Source organism: Puma concolor, chromosome C1, assembly GCF_028749965.1.
Source record: "Puma concolor isolate L17-30 chromosome C1, mPumCon1.1.hap2, whole genome shotgun sequence".
Lineage (NCBI taxonomy): Eukaryota > Metazoa > Chordata > Mammalia > Carnivora > Felidae > Puma > Puma concolor.
Window position 1 is genome coordinate 161,123,529 of NC_141674.1, and position 20,859 is coordinate 161,144,387.

Consider the following 20,859-nt stretch of genomic DNA (forward strand, 5'->3'; position numbering starts at 1 on the left):
ACATTTTTACCAATAACTTGTAGGACTCTTAGAGAAAGGACACCATTTTTTATGTCTCTGTATATGCAGTTTCAACACAATGAATATCTTGGTAATCAGACAGGAAATTGCAGAATTATAAATTACACAATGTTAGAGCCAGAATGGCCCATTGAAATAATCTACTCCCAACTCCCTTGTTTTGCGTTTGAACAGAAGATAGCACAGATATGAACCCACTTGTTCCAGGCCCTAGAGCCCAGTCACAGCAGAGCTAGGACCACCTATCTTAACCCCTGGAGCTGAGAGCCATCCCATTCTCCCCCTCCCTCCAGAGGAATCTCTTCCTGTTGACATCTCCTACTATGAAACCTTAAAGAGATATGCCTTTTTTTTATTTTTAAAAAAAATTTTTTTTTTTCAACGTTTATTTATTTTTGAGACAGAGAGAGACAGAGCATGAATGGGGGAGGGGCAGAGAGAGAGGGAGACACAGAATCAGAAACAGGCTCCAGGCTCTGAGCCATCAGCCCAGAGCCCGATGCGGGGCTCGAACTCATAGACGGTGAGATCGTGACCTGGCTGAAGTCAGACGCTTAACCGACTGCGCCACCCAGGCGCCCCAAAGAGATATGGCTTTTTAAAGGAAATTTGCGTTTCATGATGTTATCCCTTGGATTTCCCTCTGTCCAGTGTCAGCGTTAGTTCAACCATCTCAGAACTTCAGACAATTCTTAGCTTTCTGCCTCTTTTTTTTCTTAGCCTTACTTATTTATTTTTTGAGAGAGACAGAGTGAGCGGGGGAAGGACAGAGAGAGAGAGGGAGTGAAAGAATGTCAAGCAGGCTCCATGCTGTGGAGAGTCTGTGTGAACATGCACTGCAGAGTCTGATGTGGGGCTCAAACCCACAAACCATGAGATCACGACCTGAGCGGAAACCAAGAATCGGACGCTTGACCAACTGAGCCACCCAGGTGCCCCAGCTTTCTGCCTCTTTTTATTTGTACCTTAAATTAATAAAATAATTCACTCACTCCTTCACTCAACAAACATTTCTTGGACACTGTTATGCATGTACCAGGCCTAATCCCTGGGTTAAGAATTATTCTCACCTGGGGCACCTGGGTGGCTCAGTTGGTTAAGTGTCCAACTTCGGCTCAGGTTATGATCTCATGGCTTATGGGTTCTAGCCCCACATTGGGCTCTGTGCTGACAGCTCAGAGCCTGGAGCCTGCTTTAGAGTCTGTGTCTCCCTCTCCCTCTGCCCCTCCCCTGTTCGTGCTTTCTCTCAAAAATAAAATAAACATTAAAAAAAAAAAGAATTATTCTCACCCAATATAGACACATGACCTTTTTATTTTATTTTATTTTATTTATTAAAAAAAATTTTTTTTTAATGTTTATTTTTGACAGAGAGAGAGACAGAGCATGAGCGGGGGAGGGGCAGAGAGAGAGAGGGAGACACAGAATCTGAAGCAGGCTCCAGGCTCCCAAGTTGTCAGCACAGAGCCCGATGCGGGGCTGGAACTCACAGACCATGAGATCACGACCTGAGCCAAAGTCAGTTGCTCAACCGACTGAGCCACGTAGGCGCCCCGACACATGACCTTTTTAAAGTGCTTTCAAAGAATAAAAAGATCTTCTATTGATATAATTTCCAAGATCTAATGTTGGGCAAAAAAGCAAAGTGTAGCACAGTATGTATACGATACAATCATTTGTTAGGAAAAATGAAGATAAAGAACACATGTGTGTGCATACACAGAAACATAATGCATACACACACACATATATGCTTGTATACTTACAGAATACCTCTGGAAGGATAATCATATAACTAGTAATACTGGTTGCCTCTAGAAAGGGGAACTGGGTTGGCTGGGGCCAGGAATAGAAAAAGAATTTTCATTTGGGGGTGCCTGGGGAGGCTGAGTTGGTTAAGTGTCCAACTTCAGCTCAGGTCATGATCTCATGGTTCAGTTAGTGAGTTCAAGCCCTGCACTGGGCTTTCTGCTGTCAGCATAGGGCCTGCTTTGGATCCTAAAGCCTGCATCAGATCGTCTGTCCCCCTTGCTCTCTGCCCCTCCCCGCTTGTGCTCTCTCAATATCTCTCTCAAAATAAATAAACAAACAAACAAAGGCTAGGAAAGAAGAAATTAAAAAGAAAGAATTTTCATTTGAATTTTGATCTGTATGAAATTACTATCCCCTAAATAAAGTTATAAATAAAAATAATGGAATCATTTCTTTCATAATTGTAAAGAAGCCCCAACCCTCAGAACAAGCAGTTGCCAGCAGTTGCCAGTTCATCTTTGTTGTAGAACCCTGTCCTGAAGCCTTTATAGTTTTCCTTTTCTTTCCATTTTTATCTTTATGGCCTTGTACATGAATCTCCACCCATCTGGCCACAAGACTTCCTTCCCATCAAGGCTGAATTGTATCTGGCAGCAGGACTGCTATAAAGACAGAAACTCCCATCTGTATTTAAGGTCTGAGAAATGAAAGTAGATCTCTGTAACAAAAGAATTATATGATGCTGAAGTCCAAAACATGTTCACATCTGCACTAATGGAAGGAAGCCCATTTGTGGTTAATCTGAAAATTTTATATATTATCTTTAAAATAGTTCTATCTCTACTTTTAAGAACTGGAGTGTGCCTGGTATACTGTGTGAGGAAATAAAACAACATTCTGAAAATCAGATTCAGGAGGAATTAGGAAACTATCAAATTTCCCCAGGGTTTTCTCACACCTCCCCTGTTCCTTTTTCCTTAAAAACGCTCTTTGTAACTCACTCTGTACTGGTAAAAATGTTTCAGTTTAATAAAAATCAACCACCTAAGAAGACCTACATTTAGTAAAATCCCTAGTTATCTGAGGTTTCATTGCCAAGCTACTTGTGAAGTGAGTTTGAACCTAACTATCAGTAACTAGAATGTAACACTACATCTCAATTAATCTGTGGAAATATTCCCCTCGGAATTAATCTTCAATAGCCACTAAAATCTAAAGGATAATGATATTAACAGAAAACATTCACACAGACCAGTCTATACACTGATCACAATTCTAAAGTTTATTATATACCGGGGCCCCTGGGTGGCTCAATTGGTTAAGCGTCCAACGTTGGCTCAGGTCATGATCTCACAATTTGAGCTCCATGTTGGGCTATGTGCTAACAGCTCAGAGCCTGGAGCCTGCTTCGGATTCTGGGTCTCCCTCTTTCTCTGCCCCTCCCCTGCTCATGCTCTGTCTCTCTCTCTCTCTCTCTCCCTCAAATATAAATAATTTTTAAAAAACATTAATATTTATTATATACTCATTTATAATAATCAGATGAATATTTAGAGTGATGGCAACAATTTAATGATTATTAAGTAGTTCTTTCTTTTTGTAAAGTTTTATCTATATCTTATACACAAAACAAGAATTTTAGATGAATTCTTCATTCAACTTGCCGACAGTTTCCTCATTTGATGAGGGGTTGAATTAGTGTTTCTCTATGTTCAAGGTCTAAAAGTCTATGTACTTTTCTTATTAAACCCCATGAATTTATGGAGAACATTAAACATTGTCAGTTCTACAAACTACAAAACCTTGGGTCAGATTGCTGTCTTAAATATGAACTTGTACTACTACTGTTTTAATTTCTACAGTTTATAAAGATGAATCTTCAGTAAGGTGACTGGAATCTGGTTCATTGCAAATACATCAAGCATCTAAATTCAACCCTAGATTATGCAATCTTTAAAAAGGATCTGATTACTATGAGAAGACTACAGTCAAGGCTGCTAATACGTACACTTCCAAGCCTTTTTCAAGTATTTCCCACTATTCAGGAATTAAGAGAAAAAAACATAAATCATTATATCATTAACAGCAATAACACATACTGAGTGTTATGTGCTAGGCACTATGTCAAATGCTTTATTTGGATTTTTTCCCATTTTAATCCTAATGATACCAATCAGACATATTATTACTCCAATCTACAGACAAAGAAATTCAAGGTCAGAGGGGATAAAAAATTTTCCAAGGTCATCCAGCTAGAGCCAGGATCTGGACCAAGTCTACTGGACGTTTTTTTTTTTTTTTTAATATTTATTTATGAGAGAGAAAGAGTGTGTGAGCACAAGTGCACACAAGCACGCATGAGTGGGGAAGGGGCAGAGAGAGAGACAGGGACAGAGGATCTGAGTCGGGATCTGTACTGACAGCAGACAGTGCAATGCGGGGCTCAAACTTATGAACCGTGAAATCATGACCTGAGCTGAAGTCAGACGCTTAACCAACTGAGCCACCCAGGCACCCCCCAAGTCTATTGGACTTTAAAGCTCATGCTCTGGGGTATCTGACTGGCTCAGTCAGAAGAGCATATGACTCTTGATCTTGGTGTTGTGAGTTCGAGCCCCACTTTGGGTGTAGTTCGAGCCCCACTCGTGCTCTTAACCATTACACTATATTGCCTTCCTAACACAAAATCAGAAAATTTTTAAAGTTTATTTATTTTGAGAGAGAGAGAGAGAGAGAGAGAGAGAACACCAGCAGGGGAGGGGCAGAGTGAGAGGGAGAGAGAGAAAATCCCAAGTGGGCTCTGCATTGTCAACACAGAGCCCAACCCGGAGCTCCATCTTAAGAATCCTGAGATCATGACTTGAGCCGAAAATCAAGAGTTGGATGCTTAATCAACTGAACCACCCAGGCATCACAACACAAAATCAGTAACAACCCCTCCAAAATATCTCTGAAAATAACCTGTTTTTCTGATTTTGTACTTTCCTCTCATTATAAAGCATCCAATTGAAATTAAAACTTCAGTATGACATAATCAGTATAAATTGTAAAAATAATGCTGATTGGAGTGAACCTTCATAAAAACAGACAAAAAATACAGAATTAAACACCATTTGATTTATATAAAATATAAACTATGCAAAATTATATGATGAAATTATGATGAGCAATGGAAACATAAAATGTTCTATGAGAATAGGTGGGTTTGTGGGATAGAAACAAAACAGAAACAGCACCCAGCATGGGCTGGGGTAAAGGCTAATGGGCCGGAACTTTCTTGTTCTTTGCTTTTTAAAGTTGTGCTTTCAGCAGTATCTCAATCAAGGCTGCAATTCATAGTTCCCAGTTATGTGTGATGGCTTCTGAGACCCCACCAGAAGCTCATTCACACTCACAGATCTGGTTAGGAGCAAGGTAAACACCTTCAGCATATGATTTAATTTCCTGAACATTAAAGGTCTCTGATAACAGGGAAGAGGAAGAGCTATTTTTCCTGACCATGAGTGAAAAATTTAGTTTCAACCTCCTATTAACTCATCTCAAGTTCAGGCCAATAATGATAAATACAGTGTGGAGAATCTGCCCTTTCTTAATCTTGTCCAAAATACATACATAATGTATGACCCTGAGATCAAGAGTCGCGTGCTCTCCTGACTAAACCAGCCAGATGCCCCAACCAACTGACTTTTTTTTTTTACTAACTGATTTTCTAAATAGGTGTATTAATCAGTTTTTCTTGGAGAAGCAGTTTTTCCTTTCATATTCCTAGGCTATGGACTCAGAGTTAATTGCTCAGTGCCAATGGCAGTAAAAGGGATGTAGTGATGTGCTTAACCACAGACAGATGAAGCAAATTCTCAATTATTCATTTATTAAATTTAATACTGCTAAGGGGAAGAAGGAATATGACATACTAACTATACTTAAATATTCAGAACTCACCCTGAATCACACTGAATATCACAACTAAGAAACTGAATTAAACCACTTATGTATCTGACATATGAGATATGATTAGTATGAATTATGAAAATTTATCCTGTTACAGTGAAACAAAAGGCAATTTAGAATTATTTTTGCACATCATTTACACAAACACCTGAGCTCTCAAAGTTAGACATTTCCATATATCACTGATAAAGTTCATTGTCTAATTAAGAAAAAACTCTTATGAAAAGTATATATATATATACATATCTATATATGTATATATATATCTATCTATATATCTATATATATACACACACACATATATTTTAAGATTTTATTTTTTATTGTTTTAGAGACAGAGAGAGCATGCAGATTGGGGAGAGAAGCAGAGAGAGAGACAGAGAATCTTAAGCAGGCTCCATGCTCATGTGGCGCTCATGTGGATCCCACAACCCTGAGATCATGACCTGAACCACAATCAAGAGTCAGAAGCTCAACTGACTAAGCCACCCAGGTGCCCCAAGATTTTATGTTTAGGTAATCTCTACACCCAAAGTGGGGCTCAAACTTACAACCCTGAGATCAGGAGTTGCATCATTTACTGACGGAGCCATCCAGGCGCCCCATGAAAAGTGTATTTCTAAGAGCACAGCATGAACTTTTAAACAAACAAAGCTGACTTAAAAATAAGTACCCTAGGGGCGCCTGGGTGGCGCAGTCGGTTAAGCGTCCAACTTCAGCCAGGTCACGATCTCGCGGTCCGGGAGTTCGAGCCCCGTGTCGGGCTCTGGGCTGATGGCTCAGAGCCTGGAGCCTGTTTCCGATTCTGTGTCTCCCTCTCTCTCTGCCCCTCCCCTGTTCATGCTCTGTCTCTCTCTGTCCCAAAAATAAAAATAAACGTTGAAAAAAAATTAAAAAAAAAAAAAAAGAAAAATAAGTACCCTATGGGCACCTGGGTGGCTCAGTCGGTTAAGCATCTGACTTCAGCTGAGGTCATGATCTCACAGTCTGTGAGTTCAAGCCCCACATCGGGCTCTGTGCTGACAGCTCAGAGCGTGGAGCCTGCTTTGGATTCTATGTCTCCTTCTTTCTCTGCCCTTCCCCAGCTGGCGCCCTCTCTCTCTCTCTCTCTCTCTCAACTATAAATAGACATTTAAAAAAAAAGTATCTAAATTTATCAGCACACGAAACTTTTAGCTACTCTTTTTTTTTCACACAGGACACTTTCAAGTGGTAAAGGTATTCACAAGTGGTAAAGTTATTCTTTTACTATTTTGTTTAACATAGATAACTCACCCTAGATAGGTAGTTATTTGAAAGTATATTTTAAAGTAAAAATAGCAGCTGCTTTCGTTATTAAGTTTTAAAAGCCCATTACATTTGCTAAATGATCAGCTAAGATATAACACACTGGAGATGTTTTTAGGAAATTATAAAATATAAACATGTTAACTCAAAAACTGCCAAATGTGTTTTTCTTATTTCTCTGAATTAATCTGCTTTTAAAAGAAATATGAGCTATTGTAATATTTAAAATAAATTACCAAAAGGAAACGTGGAATTAAAACTATTAATCTGGGCACCTAAGTGGAAGAAATATTGCTAATGAGAGCTTGGATGTTATACACTTTAATCACAGACATGAAATGTCAACCATCTCTCAGCAAAAAACTACACTATTTGTGATGCTTAAGTTCCTATTTTCAGAACTGTGAGGGTGTTTCCTGACTTCAGTTCTCACAACATCTGAGACAATAGGTGAGAAATGAGAAATGGGAGTGACAGGAGGGAGTGACACACACAAGACCAAAAGAAGTGTGCTAGAGAGTAGGCCAGCATGGCAGAACAAGGATTATTTCCTCCCAGGGACATTAAAATAAGTGAGATAAGATCAATAAATAGTCCTTATGCTATATAATGATCTGCCAACGGAATCCTCTGTGATGGGAGAAAACAGGCTCTTTCAGAGACTTAGGGCTCTCCTGGAAAAGAAGAGATGGTGGTTAACAGAAGCACCAGAATAAGAACCGGGTCAGAGCCTCCTTTGGGTTTTTACAAAGTTTACGAGCAGAGCTTTTAAATGGATCCATTCACCTTGACCTGTATTCATCAGAGACACTAGATATCAAATTAGAAGCTTCCCCCCGGACTTCCACAGCCTAGCAGGACCTGGCAGGGACTGGCTGGGTGGCTGAGAAGGTATTTAGTCTCACTGTAATGTCTTGTCACTGAACATAGCGCCTCAGAACAGAAGTTCTCTTTCTTTGCCATCCCCACAGCAGCCTCAATTGCTGCTCTATGCAATCTTACTTAAATGGCATAAATGGCCACTCTCCCTGTGTGGTCCCCTCCTTGTAGCAATTCCCTGACATGTATGCAGTCCATCGCACCATGTTCTATTCCAGGGTGGGGAAACCTCAATCACTTTGAGTCATTTTATTTCATTTTACTTTTATTACTTAAAACAAAATTTTAAGGGGCGCCTGGGTGGCGCAGTCGGTTAAGCGTCCGACTTCAGCCAGGTCACGATCTCACGGTCCGTGAGTTCGAGCCCCGCGTCGGGCTCTGGGCTGATGGCTCAGAGCCTGGAGCCTGTTTCCGATTCTGTGTCTCCCTCTCTCTCTGCCCCTCCCCCGTTCATGCTCTGTCTCTCTCTGTCCCAAAAATAAATAAACGTTGAAAAAAAAAAATTAAAAAAAAAAAAACACAAAATTTTAAGTTTACTTATTTTGAGAGAGACAGAGACAGCACAAGTGGGGGAGGGGCAGAGAGAGAGAGAGGGAGAGAGAGAAACCCAAGCAGGCTCTGTGATGTCAGCATGGAGCCCAGCACGGGGTTTGAACCCATGAACTATGAGATCATGACCTGAGCCGAAATCAAGAGTCAGAGGCTTAACCGAATGAGCTCCCCAGGCTCCCCATTTTGAGTCATTTTAAAATGGAGTCTTTAGTTCTGGGTCTCCACAGCAGCCAGAAAACTTGCTCAGAAAGAGACTGTATGTGCTAATAAGCAAACCAAATGCTTCAAAGCAGTATCATCAGTCCTCTCCAGCCTGCTTTTCCTGCTTCTGTAGAGAGAGGCCAGTCACCACCTTTCTATTTCAGTCACACTATGGTTCTGTGGGAACTGTCATTTTCCTTTACTGCGGTTTCCAAGCCCTAAAATAACCTTCTCATTAGCTTCACTCAAGTTCATTGTTAACATAAATAGGCCAAAATAGGCAGCCTCAGTACCGAGCACTTTAAGGGAACATTATCAGCACTGCTCATCTATTTATGTCCTAAACAAATATTCAAGAGAGCATGAAAAAAATTCTTGGTTTTTCATATCAGGAAATATACTGTAGATAATTTTTAACTTCCTGGAAACGAATTAAGATGACTGATAACTTTTAATTCTGTTTAGGCTTGACTCTCTCTGTCACATCCAGGTGGCCACTAGCAGAAGCTTGAGTAATGTGGAAAATATGTCTGTGCAGCTGCTGGCAAAGAAGCAAAATTATACTTCCTCAGAAACAGTGTGACAGAGTTCCTGCAAAGGAATGCAATGTTGGCTGATTTGTAAGCAGAACTGCCACTGGTATGCACCCTCAAATCCAGCCCCAACACTCCCTGGCTATATCCCACTCTGGGACTGCATGGCTGGAGCTCATAAAAATAGAATGGTTCCATCGTGGATCAGGTGCTCTTCTATCCTGCCCACCCTCCAGGACATATTCATGCTTAAGATACGGAAGGAGAACTAGCTCTAAGGAGTACCAAACAGTGCCAGAGGATAAAGTAAGTCATTAATGGTGGCAGAGAATAAGATACGGAAGAAATGCCCCCTTCACTGGTTAAAAGCTGTCTCATTAGCTCAGTTTTCAAACCTTAGCTACAATTGTATACTAAAGTCACTAGAATAATAGTTGACTATTGGTGAGATTAGTGATTTTCACTATGTTTGGCTTGCACAGAGGAATTAAAACATCTTTCCCTGGGGGGTTTCAGAACATAGGATTGATCTGGAAACCAAATTCTATCTCAGGAGTTGGCAAACTTTTCTGTAAAGGGTCGGACAGTAAGTAGTCTTTGTGGGCTGTGTACAGTCTCTATTACAACTATTCAGCTCTGTATATATATCTCAAAAGCAGCCATAGACAATATGTAAATAAATGATTATGTCTGTGTTCCAATAAAACTTTATTTATAAAAACCGGCAGTACACTGGATTTGCCCCTGGCCATAGTCTGCTGACACTTGCTCCATCTAACAGGTACTCTGATACTGCTACAAGAATGATTGAGAAATCATCATGACCAAAACCAAGCTGTTCTGGCAAAACTAGTCTAGGGTATTAGAAGCCAGAATAGTGGTTGCTCTTTGTGGAGTCGGAGGGGTTGGAAAAGTATTATTATTCGTTCAGAAAATGAGGAAGTAATGGGGTTAATGGTAATAATCTGTTTCTTGACGTGGATATTGGTGAAATTCAATGAGCTTTGGGACAATTCATTTAAGAGTTGTGAAAATTTCTCTATGTATTTGGTACTTCAAACAATTTTTTTTTTTTTTTTTTTTTTTTTTTTAAAGAAAGAACGAACCTGTTTGAAAGGAGAAATCACTTTAGGAAAAACAAGGTAGAAAGTCTTATCTCGAGAGTACATGGGTTGGTCAAAGTGTATATGGGTTCCTAGCTATGAAGTGAGAATGACACAGACCAAGTTTTTTCTAGTGTGCTTTAAAAAAAATGTGGTAAAAAACACATCACATAAAATTTATCATCTTAACAATTTTTTAGTGTACAGTCCAGCAGTGTTAAGTATATTCACTTTGTTGTGAAACAGAGGTTCAGAACTTTTTCATCTTGCAAATCTGAAACTCTGTATGTTTTAAAACAACAACTCTGTGTTTCCTCCTCCCCCCAGCCCCTGGTAACCACCATTCTACTTTTCGTTTTTATGAATTTGACTACTTAAGGTATCTCATATAAGTGGAATTATATAGTATTTGCCTTTTTTGTGACTGACTTATTTCACTTAGCATAATATTCTCAAGGTTCATCCATGTTGTAGCATGTGGTGGGATTTTCTTCCTTTCCGAGGCTGAGTAATATCCTCTTGTGTGTATACCACATTTTGTTTATCCATTTAACCGTCGAGGGACATGTGGATTGCTTCTACCGTTTGCCTATTGTGACTAGTGTTGCTATGAACATGGATGTGTGAATATACCTTTAAAACCCTGTTTTCAATTTTTGGCTATATATCTAGAGGTGGGATTGCTAGATCATATGGTACTTCCATTTTTAACTTTCTAAAGAACTTCTATACTGTTTTCCATAGAGGTGGCACCATTTTACAGTTTCACCAATTGCACAGTGCATAAGGGTTCCATTTCTCCACATCCTTACCAATGCTTGTTATTTTCTGTTTTTGTAACAGTAGCATTAGCCAATTTTTTTAGAAGCCAGATTCGAAGGTTGGCAAGGTCTTACCTCAATTAAACTCTGAATATCAAAAGGCCTCCAAGAAAAGTACCTTGATGTTTAGCCTAAAAGGTCACAACTTTTTAATACGACTTTACCTTTTTTGCTCAAAGTTTCTGAATTTATTAAATATTCCTGGCCAGTAAAATGCACAACAGCATACTAAAAGATGCATAGTGAGGCACCTGGGTAGCACAGTCAGTTAAGCATCTGGCTCTTGATTTTGGCTCAGGTCATGATCTCACGGTTCGTGAGATCAAGCCCTGGGTCTGGCTCTGCACTGACAGCATGGAGCCTGCTTAGGATTCTCTCTCTCCCTCTCTCTCTGCTTCTCCCCAGCTTGTGAGCTCTGTCTCGCTCTCAAAATAAATAAATAAACAACAAAAACAACTAACTAAATAAATAAAAGATGCATAGCAAGAGGGAAATTTCAAAATTTCCTTGTGTGTATCTCTCAGAAAAATGTAATACTATGATGACCAAAAAAGCAAGTAAAGAGTCAATACATAATTTATTTCACTAACTTTGTCCCACTACACTAGAATAATGGAATTCTCCCAAATGGAACAAGTGGATTGGCGTAGGTAAAAGCTAAGAACTCTCCAAAGTAATGACACAGGAGGAAAACAGACTAACATGTGAACTGAATCAGCGGAAGGTCAAAGAGAAAAACCAGGCTCCAGAAGCTACTACATGTAGTTGCCTACCTTGTTCTTCCAGAAGGACTCGCACAGCTGAGTTTTCCTCTACTCTTTTTCTGGCAGCTGCTTCTTCTTCTTTTGACCACTGCATGTGATCCCTACCAAAAAATGAAAAGGTTGTAAAACCTGCTTTATAATTGAAATCAGAAAGAGAGTGACAAAGGATACATCTTTCATTCTAGCAGAGTCAAAGACAAATGATACAAACTAATTCTGTGTTGAATGAATATATTTTGTGTCAGATGTTTCTTCTGATAGTGCTGGTACAATCCTGGAACTCCTATAGCTCTTCTGTTTAAATCTGGCTGTGTTGCAAGCCCCAGCCACCTTTTGGAAATGACTGCGAAGTAATGTCCCAGGAGCACTATGGTGCATGATTATTTGAGTACTAGTATGGTTTGCTCTATTTTACTCTAAGGCTAAATTTATTTGCCCTTTTGTTTATGAATATGGCATTCTTTAACAGTTTTAAAATCTCTTTCATAATAATTGTATTCTAATACTTCACTGTCAAAGAGATATAAGTTTTAAAATATTTTGCACTTACCTTCAGTCTTTTAAGTAATTTTATATTTTTATTAGTTGCCTTAATTTCTGTAAATGGATTCTTTTACATTTAAATGATAGAATAATTCACATAGTATATAAGAAGGTCAGCTTTTCAAGATCTTGTACTCTTTATAAGTACTTTCAGTTTCAGAATTTATACTTCCTATATGAGAAGATATTTTCCGCTGCTAAAATGTTTTCATGGAATAGAAGCAACATCTTTATACACAAAAGGTGAGTTTTTTGGGTTTTTTTGGTTTTTTTTGTTTTTGTTTTTTTGTTTGGTTTTTACAAAGTTTGCAATGCCTTTTTCTCAATTGGTAAGGCTATGAATGAGTGATGTAATTTTCAGGAATAAACCGTTTTTCTAAACAACAAAGAAACTACATATCTAAAATTCAAGTTCCATGTAGCTTATTGATAATTGTAAGAAAAATTAACATTAATATCATATGATATTTGTAGCTACCTCATTGATTGTAAAGGGGCAAAATATCAACATTTTGACATGCATCATAATGGTGGCTGATAAACATTAACTGAGCACTTAGCCTGGTCATAATTATTATACTGATAAGCTACTATTATTTATTATGTGCTAAGCATTGTGCTAGTAAGCACATTACATACATATATGTCTTACTTAATTCTTTCAAAACCCTATGAGGGGGTTATAATCATGCTCATTTCTCATAAGAGGAAAGAGAAATTTAGTAACTTAATCAAGGTAAGATAGCCATTAAGTGACAGAACCAGAATTCAAATCCAAGTCCATCCTCTTGGCAAGTAAGTAGTCTATTAATGTCTACCAAGACAGTGGGGGATACTGAGAGATTTAAGACTTATCTTTGGCCATAATGGGGTTTATATTCTCCTGAAGCAGGCAGATTAACAGAAGTAAATGAGAATACAAGGTAGTCTACTTGGTTAGCATCTACTGTATGCAAATATAGCCAATTAATGCTAGCTGGGGCAAATAGGAAGGCTTGGGAGGGAGGGGAGTTTGAGCCCAGGTTAGAGGGAAAGGAGGTGGGGCAATTATTCATGTCATTATGAAGCTGGGAATATGGACAGTATATACAGGAAACAATAAAAAAATCCATTTTGATTGGTTCTCTTGGGTAACGGCAGATGAAGTTGGCAGCTGGGTCATGGTCAGATTTCAGAGGATCTTAAGTGTGAACAGGTTAGTAGTGTACAAGAGAAAATGACGTGGGGAGGTGGAAGGGAGACCAGTGAGAAGTCTGTTCAGTGGTCTAGGAATAATAAGTCCCAGGACTAAGGCAGTGGCAACAAACAGAAAGGCAGAGCAGAGGGAGAGACACCGACAAAACCTGTAGCTGTGACCTAGAGGTTAACTAGCTGCAGCGAGGAGAAGAACAACAGACTCAAGAATGATTCTAAGGTCTCAAACCTGAATATTAATCAAGTAGGGGTAACCAAGACAGAATAAGGAGTTACTTTGGGTGGAATGATAAGCTTGGTCCTATTTTAAGTCATGTTTATGCAATCAGATATGAGAGGGTATATTCCAGTGACCTGGCTATAAATACACCACTGGAAGGTGAGAAACTGCTTTCCTTTAAATAGGATCAAAACTGGTATACTGAAATTCTCAAGAAAAGTAAATGATAATGCAAAAAAAATCAGAGTTCCAAAGATGAAAATTTAACCACTGTCGTTTCAAATAAAACCCAGTCATTCACAGCCTAAATAATCATTCAGCAGCTTTGTTCACATGCTTCAATGAATGAAATTAGAACAGATTTTTGTTTTGACTTAACGTATGTGAGCAATCACATACATAACTTGGAACTGGCAATTATACTTTATTTTCTGTATATATAAATCCATATAGAGCATTATTAAATGATAGTTATGATATTAAAGGCAACAGGTCATTTATTGAAAAAATAGGATTACTAAGGCTGGGTACAAGCTTCTCATCTATGAATTTCTACAGCATATAAGAAAGAAAATAGAACAATCCATTTCCCTGTAACAAAAATCAAGCTCTGAGACAATGAGAGTATATATGGTCTTTAGCTTTAAGCATTTGTTTTAAACTGTTAGTTTAACTTGCTTCTTCCTGAGTATTTAATAGATTTAGTTATTTCTTAAATTGCTCTAACTTCCTTACACTGTTCTTTATGTTGCTTCATTTTCTTAACTGCTAAGTGAGGGGAATATTATACCCTAAGCCCCGGCAGAACAGATTTTCCACTGTACAGTTACCAAATCCCCACAGAAACCTATAAAATGTTTCTACTGTATTTATGAGAACTTCCTCCAGACCTGCTGCTTTATGGCATTTCTTTATATTAGAAGAGTCTGATTCACATATACTAAAACCCAACAGACGGCAATAAGAACCATTCAGGTTTGTAAGTAATAAATACAATTACAATAGAATTTAAGCATAGAGACAAATAACAAACAAACTGAAAATAGTCAGGTATTACAACCACCATCATTAACAACAAAGGAAAAAAGTGTTCCATACTGTTTGACCTATGAATTGCGCTTCTGGGAATTTATTGTAATAAAGTAACTCAAAAGAACAGAGAAATACCTATAAAATGATATTCACTACAATACCAAATATAATAGCAAAAAATTGGAAATAATCTCAGTGACAGGGTAATGAAAAAAATATGGTAACTTAAAGGAATATTATCCAGATATTTAAAATTATAAATATAAAGTTTACATAGCAACATGGAAAAGTATTTATGACACATGAGGTTAAAACAGCAGATCCCAAAATTGTATATGTATTATAATCAGAACTAAATAAAGTTATAAAGATATTGGATGAATAAAAACAATTGTGTTCAAATAACAGAACTGAGATTACTGTTTTAAAATTTTCTTGGGGCACTTGGGTGGCTCAGTTGGTTAAGCATCCAACTACTGATAGTGGCTCAGGTCATGATCTTGCCCCACATCAGGCTCTGCACTGACAGTGCAGAACCTGCTTGAGATTCATCTCCCTCTTTCTTTGCTCTACTTGTGTGCTCTCCCTCTCTCTGTGTTTCTCTCCCAAAAATAAACAAACTTAAAAAAAGAGAGAGAGAGAATTAAGCAGAAAATACAAAATACATTTAACATTTTTCCTGGAAAGTTGAATTTGAGAAAAAGAAATCTCAAAAATAGGGGCACCTGGGTGGCTCAGTCGGTTGGGCATCTGACTTTGGCTCAGGTCATGATCTCATGAGTTTGTGAGTTCAAGCCCCACGTTGGGCTCTGTGCGGATAGAGCCTGCTTTGGATTCTGTGTCTCCCTCTCTCTCTGCCCCTCCCCACTCATGCGCTGTCTCTCTCCCTTCAGATATAAATAAACATTAAAAACATTAAAAAAAGAAATATCAAAAATAAAAGAATTTTTGAGTAATAAATTTTTACAATATGGCTGGTAGAATTTGTCTTATAATTTTGTGGTAGTCGTAAGTCTTATGACCTCAGTTCATGAATGTGCGTATGTCCATACTTCTTATTCCTTCTATATGTAAAGTGTAATCAAATGATGATTCCTTGCTTCAGCTTTAAGTTGATTGCAGTTAACAGTCTAAATAATTGTGTATTTGGTTTGGTTTGGAAAAGTTAAACACAGACACACACACACACATACACAGACCTCAATAATTTAGCTTGGGTACTAACATTTTTGAGGATCCTGCCTATTGAAAATTCTGCTGAATGTGGTGCCACTATTATAATTTTTTTTTTTCAACGTTTATTTATTTTTGGGACAGAGACAGAGCATGAACGGGGGAGGGGCAGAGAGAGAGAGAGGGAGACACAGAATCAGAAACAGGCTCCAGGCTCCGAGCCATCAGCTATCAGCCCAGAGCCTGACGCGGGGCTCGAACTCCCGGACCGCGAGATCGTGACCTGGTTGAAGTCGGACGCTCAACCGACTGCGCCACCCAGGCGCCCCTATTATAATTTTTAATAATCAGATATAAACTAAAGTACCCAGTATAAGCTATATGAATAGAATGCTCTTCTGTCTTTGTTACTTGTTGGTATATAAAAGCCTCATCATAAGACAAAATTTAAAGACAAATTTAACAAATTTATTAGGTGACTGGTGAATTAAAAATAAAATATTCTTAGGTAAAAAGGAAGAAATGGAGGGTATTAGTTTCAGCTTAAAATTATATTAATAATCCTTAATTCCATGACAAAATCATATGTATTGCAGTTATCATTATAATAATAATAGAAAATTTTCAAGAGAAAAAGTCTTTCCTTTCATTTAAATATTCTAACAGATTAATAGTTCTTAAGTTCCCTTCCTGTATTTGTATATATACATATACACAAACATTTTTCTATAAAGCTAAAAAAATCTTCATAATTATGACTTAAAATTGCTGAATAGGACTTGTAATTTTGGCCATGACAGAGTACGTAGTAATGGGCTTACCCTTCTACCATAAACAATGATAAAACTGGATAAAATATATGAAGGAATTGTTTTTAGGCACTGTATTACATCTCAGACAGTGCAAGACTGTGATCCCTAAGAGAAGAGAAACACAAAAGGTCAGTCCCCACATTCACCCTGGCCTTCGGTCTAGGTCATGTTCTAGACTATAGTACAGAGGTACAGCCCATCAGAGAGTGGCTATCTTACTGAGTGGCACTTTTGTAAGCTGAGAAGGCAGAGATCAGGGTTCAGAGTTCCTGAGGTGGTGCAACTTTGTGCAGCAGAATAATGAAGAGAAGGCTGGACAGAAGGGTAGCCTCCTGAAATCTGCAAGAGAGTTCTCCTAGTGTTTAATTAGTTCTGGCTATTCACCAACAGGACAGACTCCACAGGTCCTGATGGATTCTGGAGGTGAAGGCAGAGAAAAAAAAACAAAAAACAAAACCTGACTGGACATAGGCAGTGCAGTACTCAGAGTTATTGGAATTTTGGCTAAGCCAGAGTGGAAAGACCACTCTGAACACCTTCATTATTCAGTTAAGACCCTAGAAATGCCATGCAATAGGAATAAGACCCAAACTGGATTCAGGACAATATCAAAACAGTCTCACCCTAACAACACTTAAAATTAAATCTCACCTGGGGTGCCTGGGTGGCTCAGTCGGTTAACTGACTTCGGTTCAGGTCATAATCTCACGGTTCGTGGGTTCAAGCCCCACATCAGCTCTATGCTGATGGCTCAGAGCCTGGGGCCTGCTTCGGATTCTGTGTCTCTCTCTCTCTGCCCCTCCCCCGCTCATGCTCTGTTTCTCTCTCTCTCTCTCTCTCTCTCTCTCTCTCTCTCTCTCTCCCCTTCAAAAATAATTAAATATTAAAAAACAATTTTTTAAAGTTAAATCTTACCTGACCAGAGAGATTTGGCAGTAATTCAACCACCTGCCAGAAAAAAAATCCAACACCTTTAAAGTTAGAAATAATCCAGATTCCATAAAAGATATCATCCGCAATGTCCACTACACAATCAAAACTATTTGCATTTGAACAATCAGGAAAACATGATCCCTAATCAAGAGAAAAGGCAGCCAATAAATACTGACTAAGAAGACTCAAATGTCAGAATTAGTACACAAGAATTTAAAATAGCTTTTAAAAAAGGTTCAAAGGTTTAGAGGAAAAGATGGACTGAATTGATGAATAGATGGGGATACCTCAGCAAAGAAATGGAAACCATTAAATGGAAATTCTTGACCTTAGCCCATATACAATATCTGAAATGAAAAATTCACTGGCTAGGCTTAACAGCTAATGGACACTACAGGAAGAAAAGGTCAGTGAACTTAAAGACTTACAGGTATGGAAATTATTCAGACTGAGAACAGAGGGAAAAAATTGGGGAAAAAAAGGTGCAAGTCTTCATAATCTATGGTATAATACAAATTGGGTCTAAGAAACACACAAGTTGAAGTCCCAGTAATAGAAGAGACAGAGTGAATAGGAAAAAAAAAAACTGAAGAAATACTGTCTAAAGTTTTTCCAAATTTGATTAAAAACAAACAAACAAACAAACAAACAAACAAATAGTAACCAATAGTAAATCCAGGAAGCAAAGCAAACCCCAGGCATATTAAATACACAGAAAAATTCTAAAAAACAAAGGTAAAAAGAAATCTTTAAAAAAATTATAGAGAGGGGAAAAGCACTGCAAACAGCTGACTTCTCATTGGAAACAATGGAGGCCAGAACACAAATGAACATCTTTAAAGTACTGAAAGAAAAATCTCTGTCAACCTAGAATTCTATATGCAGTGAAAATATCTTTCAAAATTTAAAAATAAAAACATTTTCAGATAAACAAAATTTAAGAGAATTTGTTACTAGCAGAATCTATAATATAAGAAATGTTAAAGTTCTTCAGGCTCAAGGAAAATGGTACTAGATAGAGACACAGAGCCACAGAGTAGAATATAGAGATGAGAAGTGATAAATATGTGGGTAACTATAAGACAATTTTTTTATACTTTGTCTTAATTTCTTAACAAAATTACTAACTGTATGTAGCAAAAATAATAACAATGAATCATAGAGCTTATAACATACAGAAGTAAACCAAACAGCAACAATATAACACAAGGTGAATACATAAGTAGAATCATATTACTGTAATTCTTTTAACATTTTATATTATGTGGTACAATATTAATTCTAAGTAAACTGTACCAAGTCAAGGAAGCACCTTAAGATAATGACAGTAACACTGTAATCTCTAGGACTATAGTTATCAAGGTGTTGCCCACCGTGTCAGGTGGTTCACTAAGTCAAAACTATATAATACTGCTATTTGCCTTTTTCACTGATTGAGTTTACACTGATAGTATAAAAAACAATGGTAGGTGAAAGTGCAGCTGCCCTAATATGAAACAAGACAGTGGTACCAAAATGTGCTAGTAGTTGTTGATTCTACACCACCATCCAGTGGGTGGTAAAGAATTCACCAGGTTTTGTTCTAAAAAACAGAATTCACTGGAGAATGTGTCTGATAAAGCAATAAAAACTATTTTATAAAATATTGACCTTTGGGTATACATACGTTTAACATTCTATGTGACAAAATGGGAGGTATACATAAAGCATTTCTGCATTGTGAAGTACGACGACGGACTTATAGAAAAGAATTTGTATGGTTGTTTATGTTGTGAACTGAATTATCTGCTTTTTTGTTTTCAGGGAATCCTATTTTTAGTTGAAAATGCAACTATAGACAAACTTAGTTATTCAGACTTGGGTATCTGACATATCTTAAAAGTAAATGAAATGTGCTTCCACTTTAAGGAAAACAAATGATAATATTTGCTGCCAAAGATAAATTTTGTGTTTTAAAACAAAAATTACGATTTTGCAAAAGTTGTGTCCACCCATGAATTTGATAGCTTTCCAATCAATACTTCGAGATTTTACTGATGAGGAAGTGGTTATATTACAAAAGCAATTCTTAAATGTTGTATAATGAAATGTGTCAACATTTGAAAGATTTACATAAAACAGAGAATCAAACTACTCAAAATTATCCATGCATAATGTTATAAAATGATGCAGAAATAAAATATCCAAAGTGTAAAATGTATCAATGAGTTATAAGTAATATGGTTTCATATTCCGTATTGTAACTAAGAAATTACCATTGCTGAGATTTAGTATAATATCAGGAAAAATACCTACACTTATTTTTAAATGCTATGTGAAAACTCCTCTCTTTTACTAGCACATATCTGTGTGTGGCCAAATTCTCTTCATATAATTCAACTGAAACAACATATCACAACAGATGGAATGAAGAAGCAGATATGAGAATGTAGCTTTTTCCATTAAACCAGACATTAAAGAGACTTCCAAACATTTAAAATAATGCCGTTCTTTTGGGGGAACAAATAGGTATTTTCATTAAAATACGTAATTTATATAACATGTAATGGATTGTTGTTGTTTTAAAATGAATTAAATATTTTTAATGGCTCAGTTTTAATTTCTAACATGGAAAACATCACTAGATATAATTCACATGAATAAAAGTTCTTTTAGTGTCCTCAAAAGGTTAGAGTCTAAAGAGGTTCTGAGATGAAAATGTTTGAAACTATTTTCTAGAATAGTATCTAAAAAATAAGGTAAAGATGTATAGCCAAAAAGCTAGTAGAGGAAATAAAAGAACAAATGACACAAATAAAAAAAGAAAGATAATTAAACACATTATATTAACTTACAATGCTAACCAGAATTGAGTGTTATCTTAAATTTCTCTCTCCTTTTCTTTTTTGATACTATTTTAATAGATATAAAAAGGTACCTTATTGTTTAATTTGTATTTCTTTTACTCTTGTGTATTTCCTCATATGCTCACATGGACTTCCTCCTGGATCAACTCTCTATGTCTACTGCCCATTTATCTGTAGAGCAAAAACCTTAATGCTTTTTTAACAATGTAACAAAGATTCTATGTGTTCTATATGTTAACTTT

General features: G+C 37.3%; 1 protein-coding gene across 7 annotated transcripts in view; it reads right to left on the reverse strand.

Annotated features, from left to right (window-relative positions):
• METTL8 (methyltransferase 8, tRNA N3-cytidine) overlaps positions 1 to 20,859 on the reverse strand; it is an 86,003-nt gene that overhangs the window by 16,870 nt on the left and 48,274 nt on the right. For all 7 annotated transcript variants that reach the window (XM_086718891.1, XM_086718887.1, XM_086718886.1 and 4 more), the window contains one exon: positions 11,874 to 11,965. In XM_086718891.1, coding sequence (XP_086575017.1) covers positions 11,874 to 11,958 — 85 coding nt within the window. In that variant the 5' untranslated portion in view covers positions 11,959 to 11,965. The remainder of the gene's footprint in view (positions 1 to 11,873; positions 11,966 to 20,859) is intronic.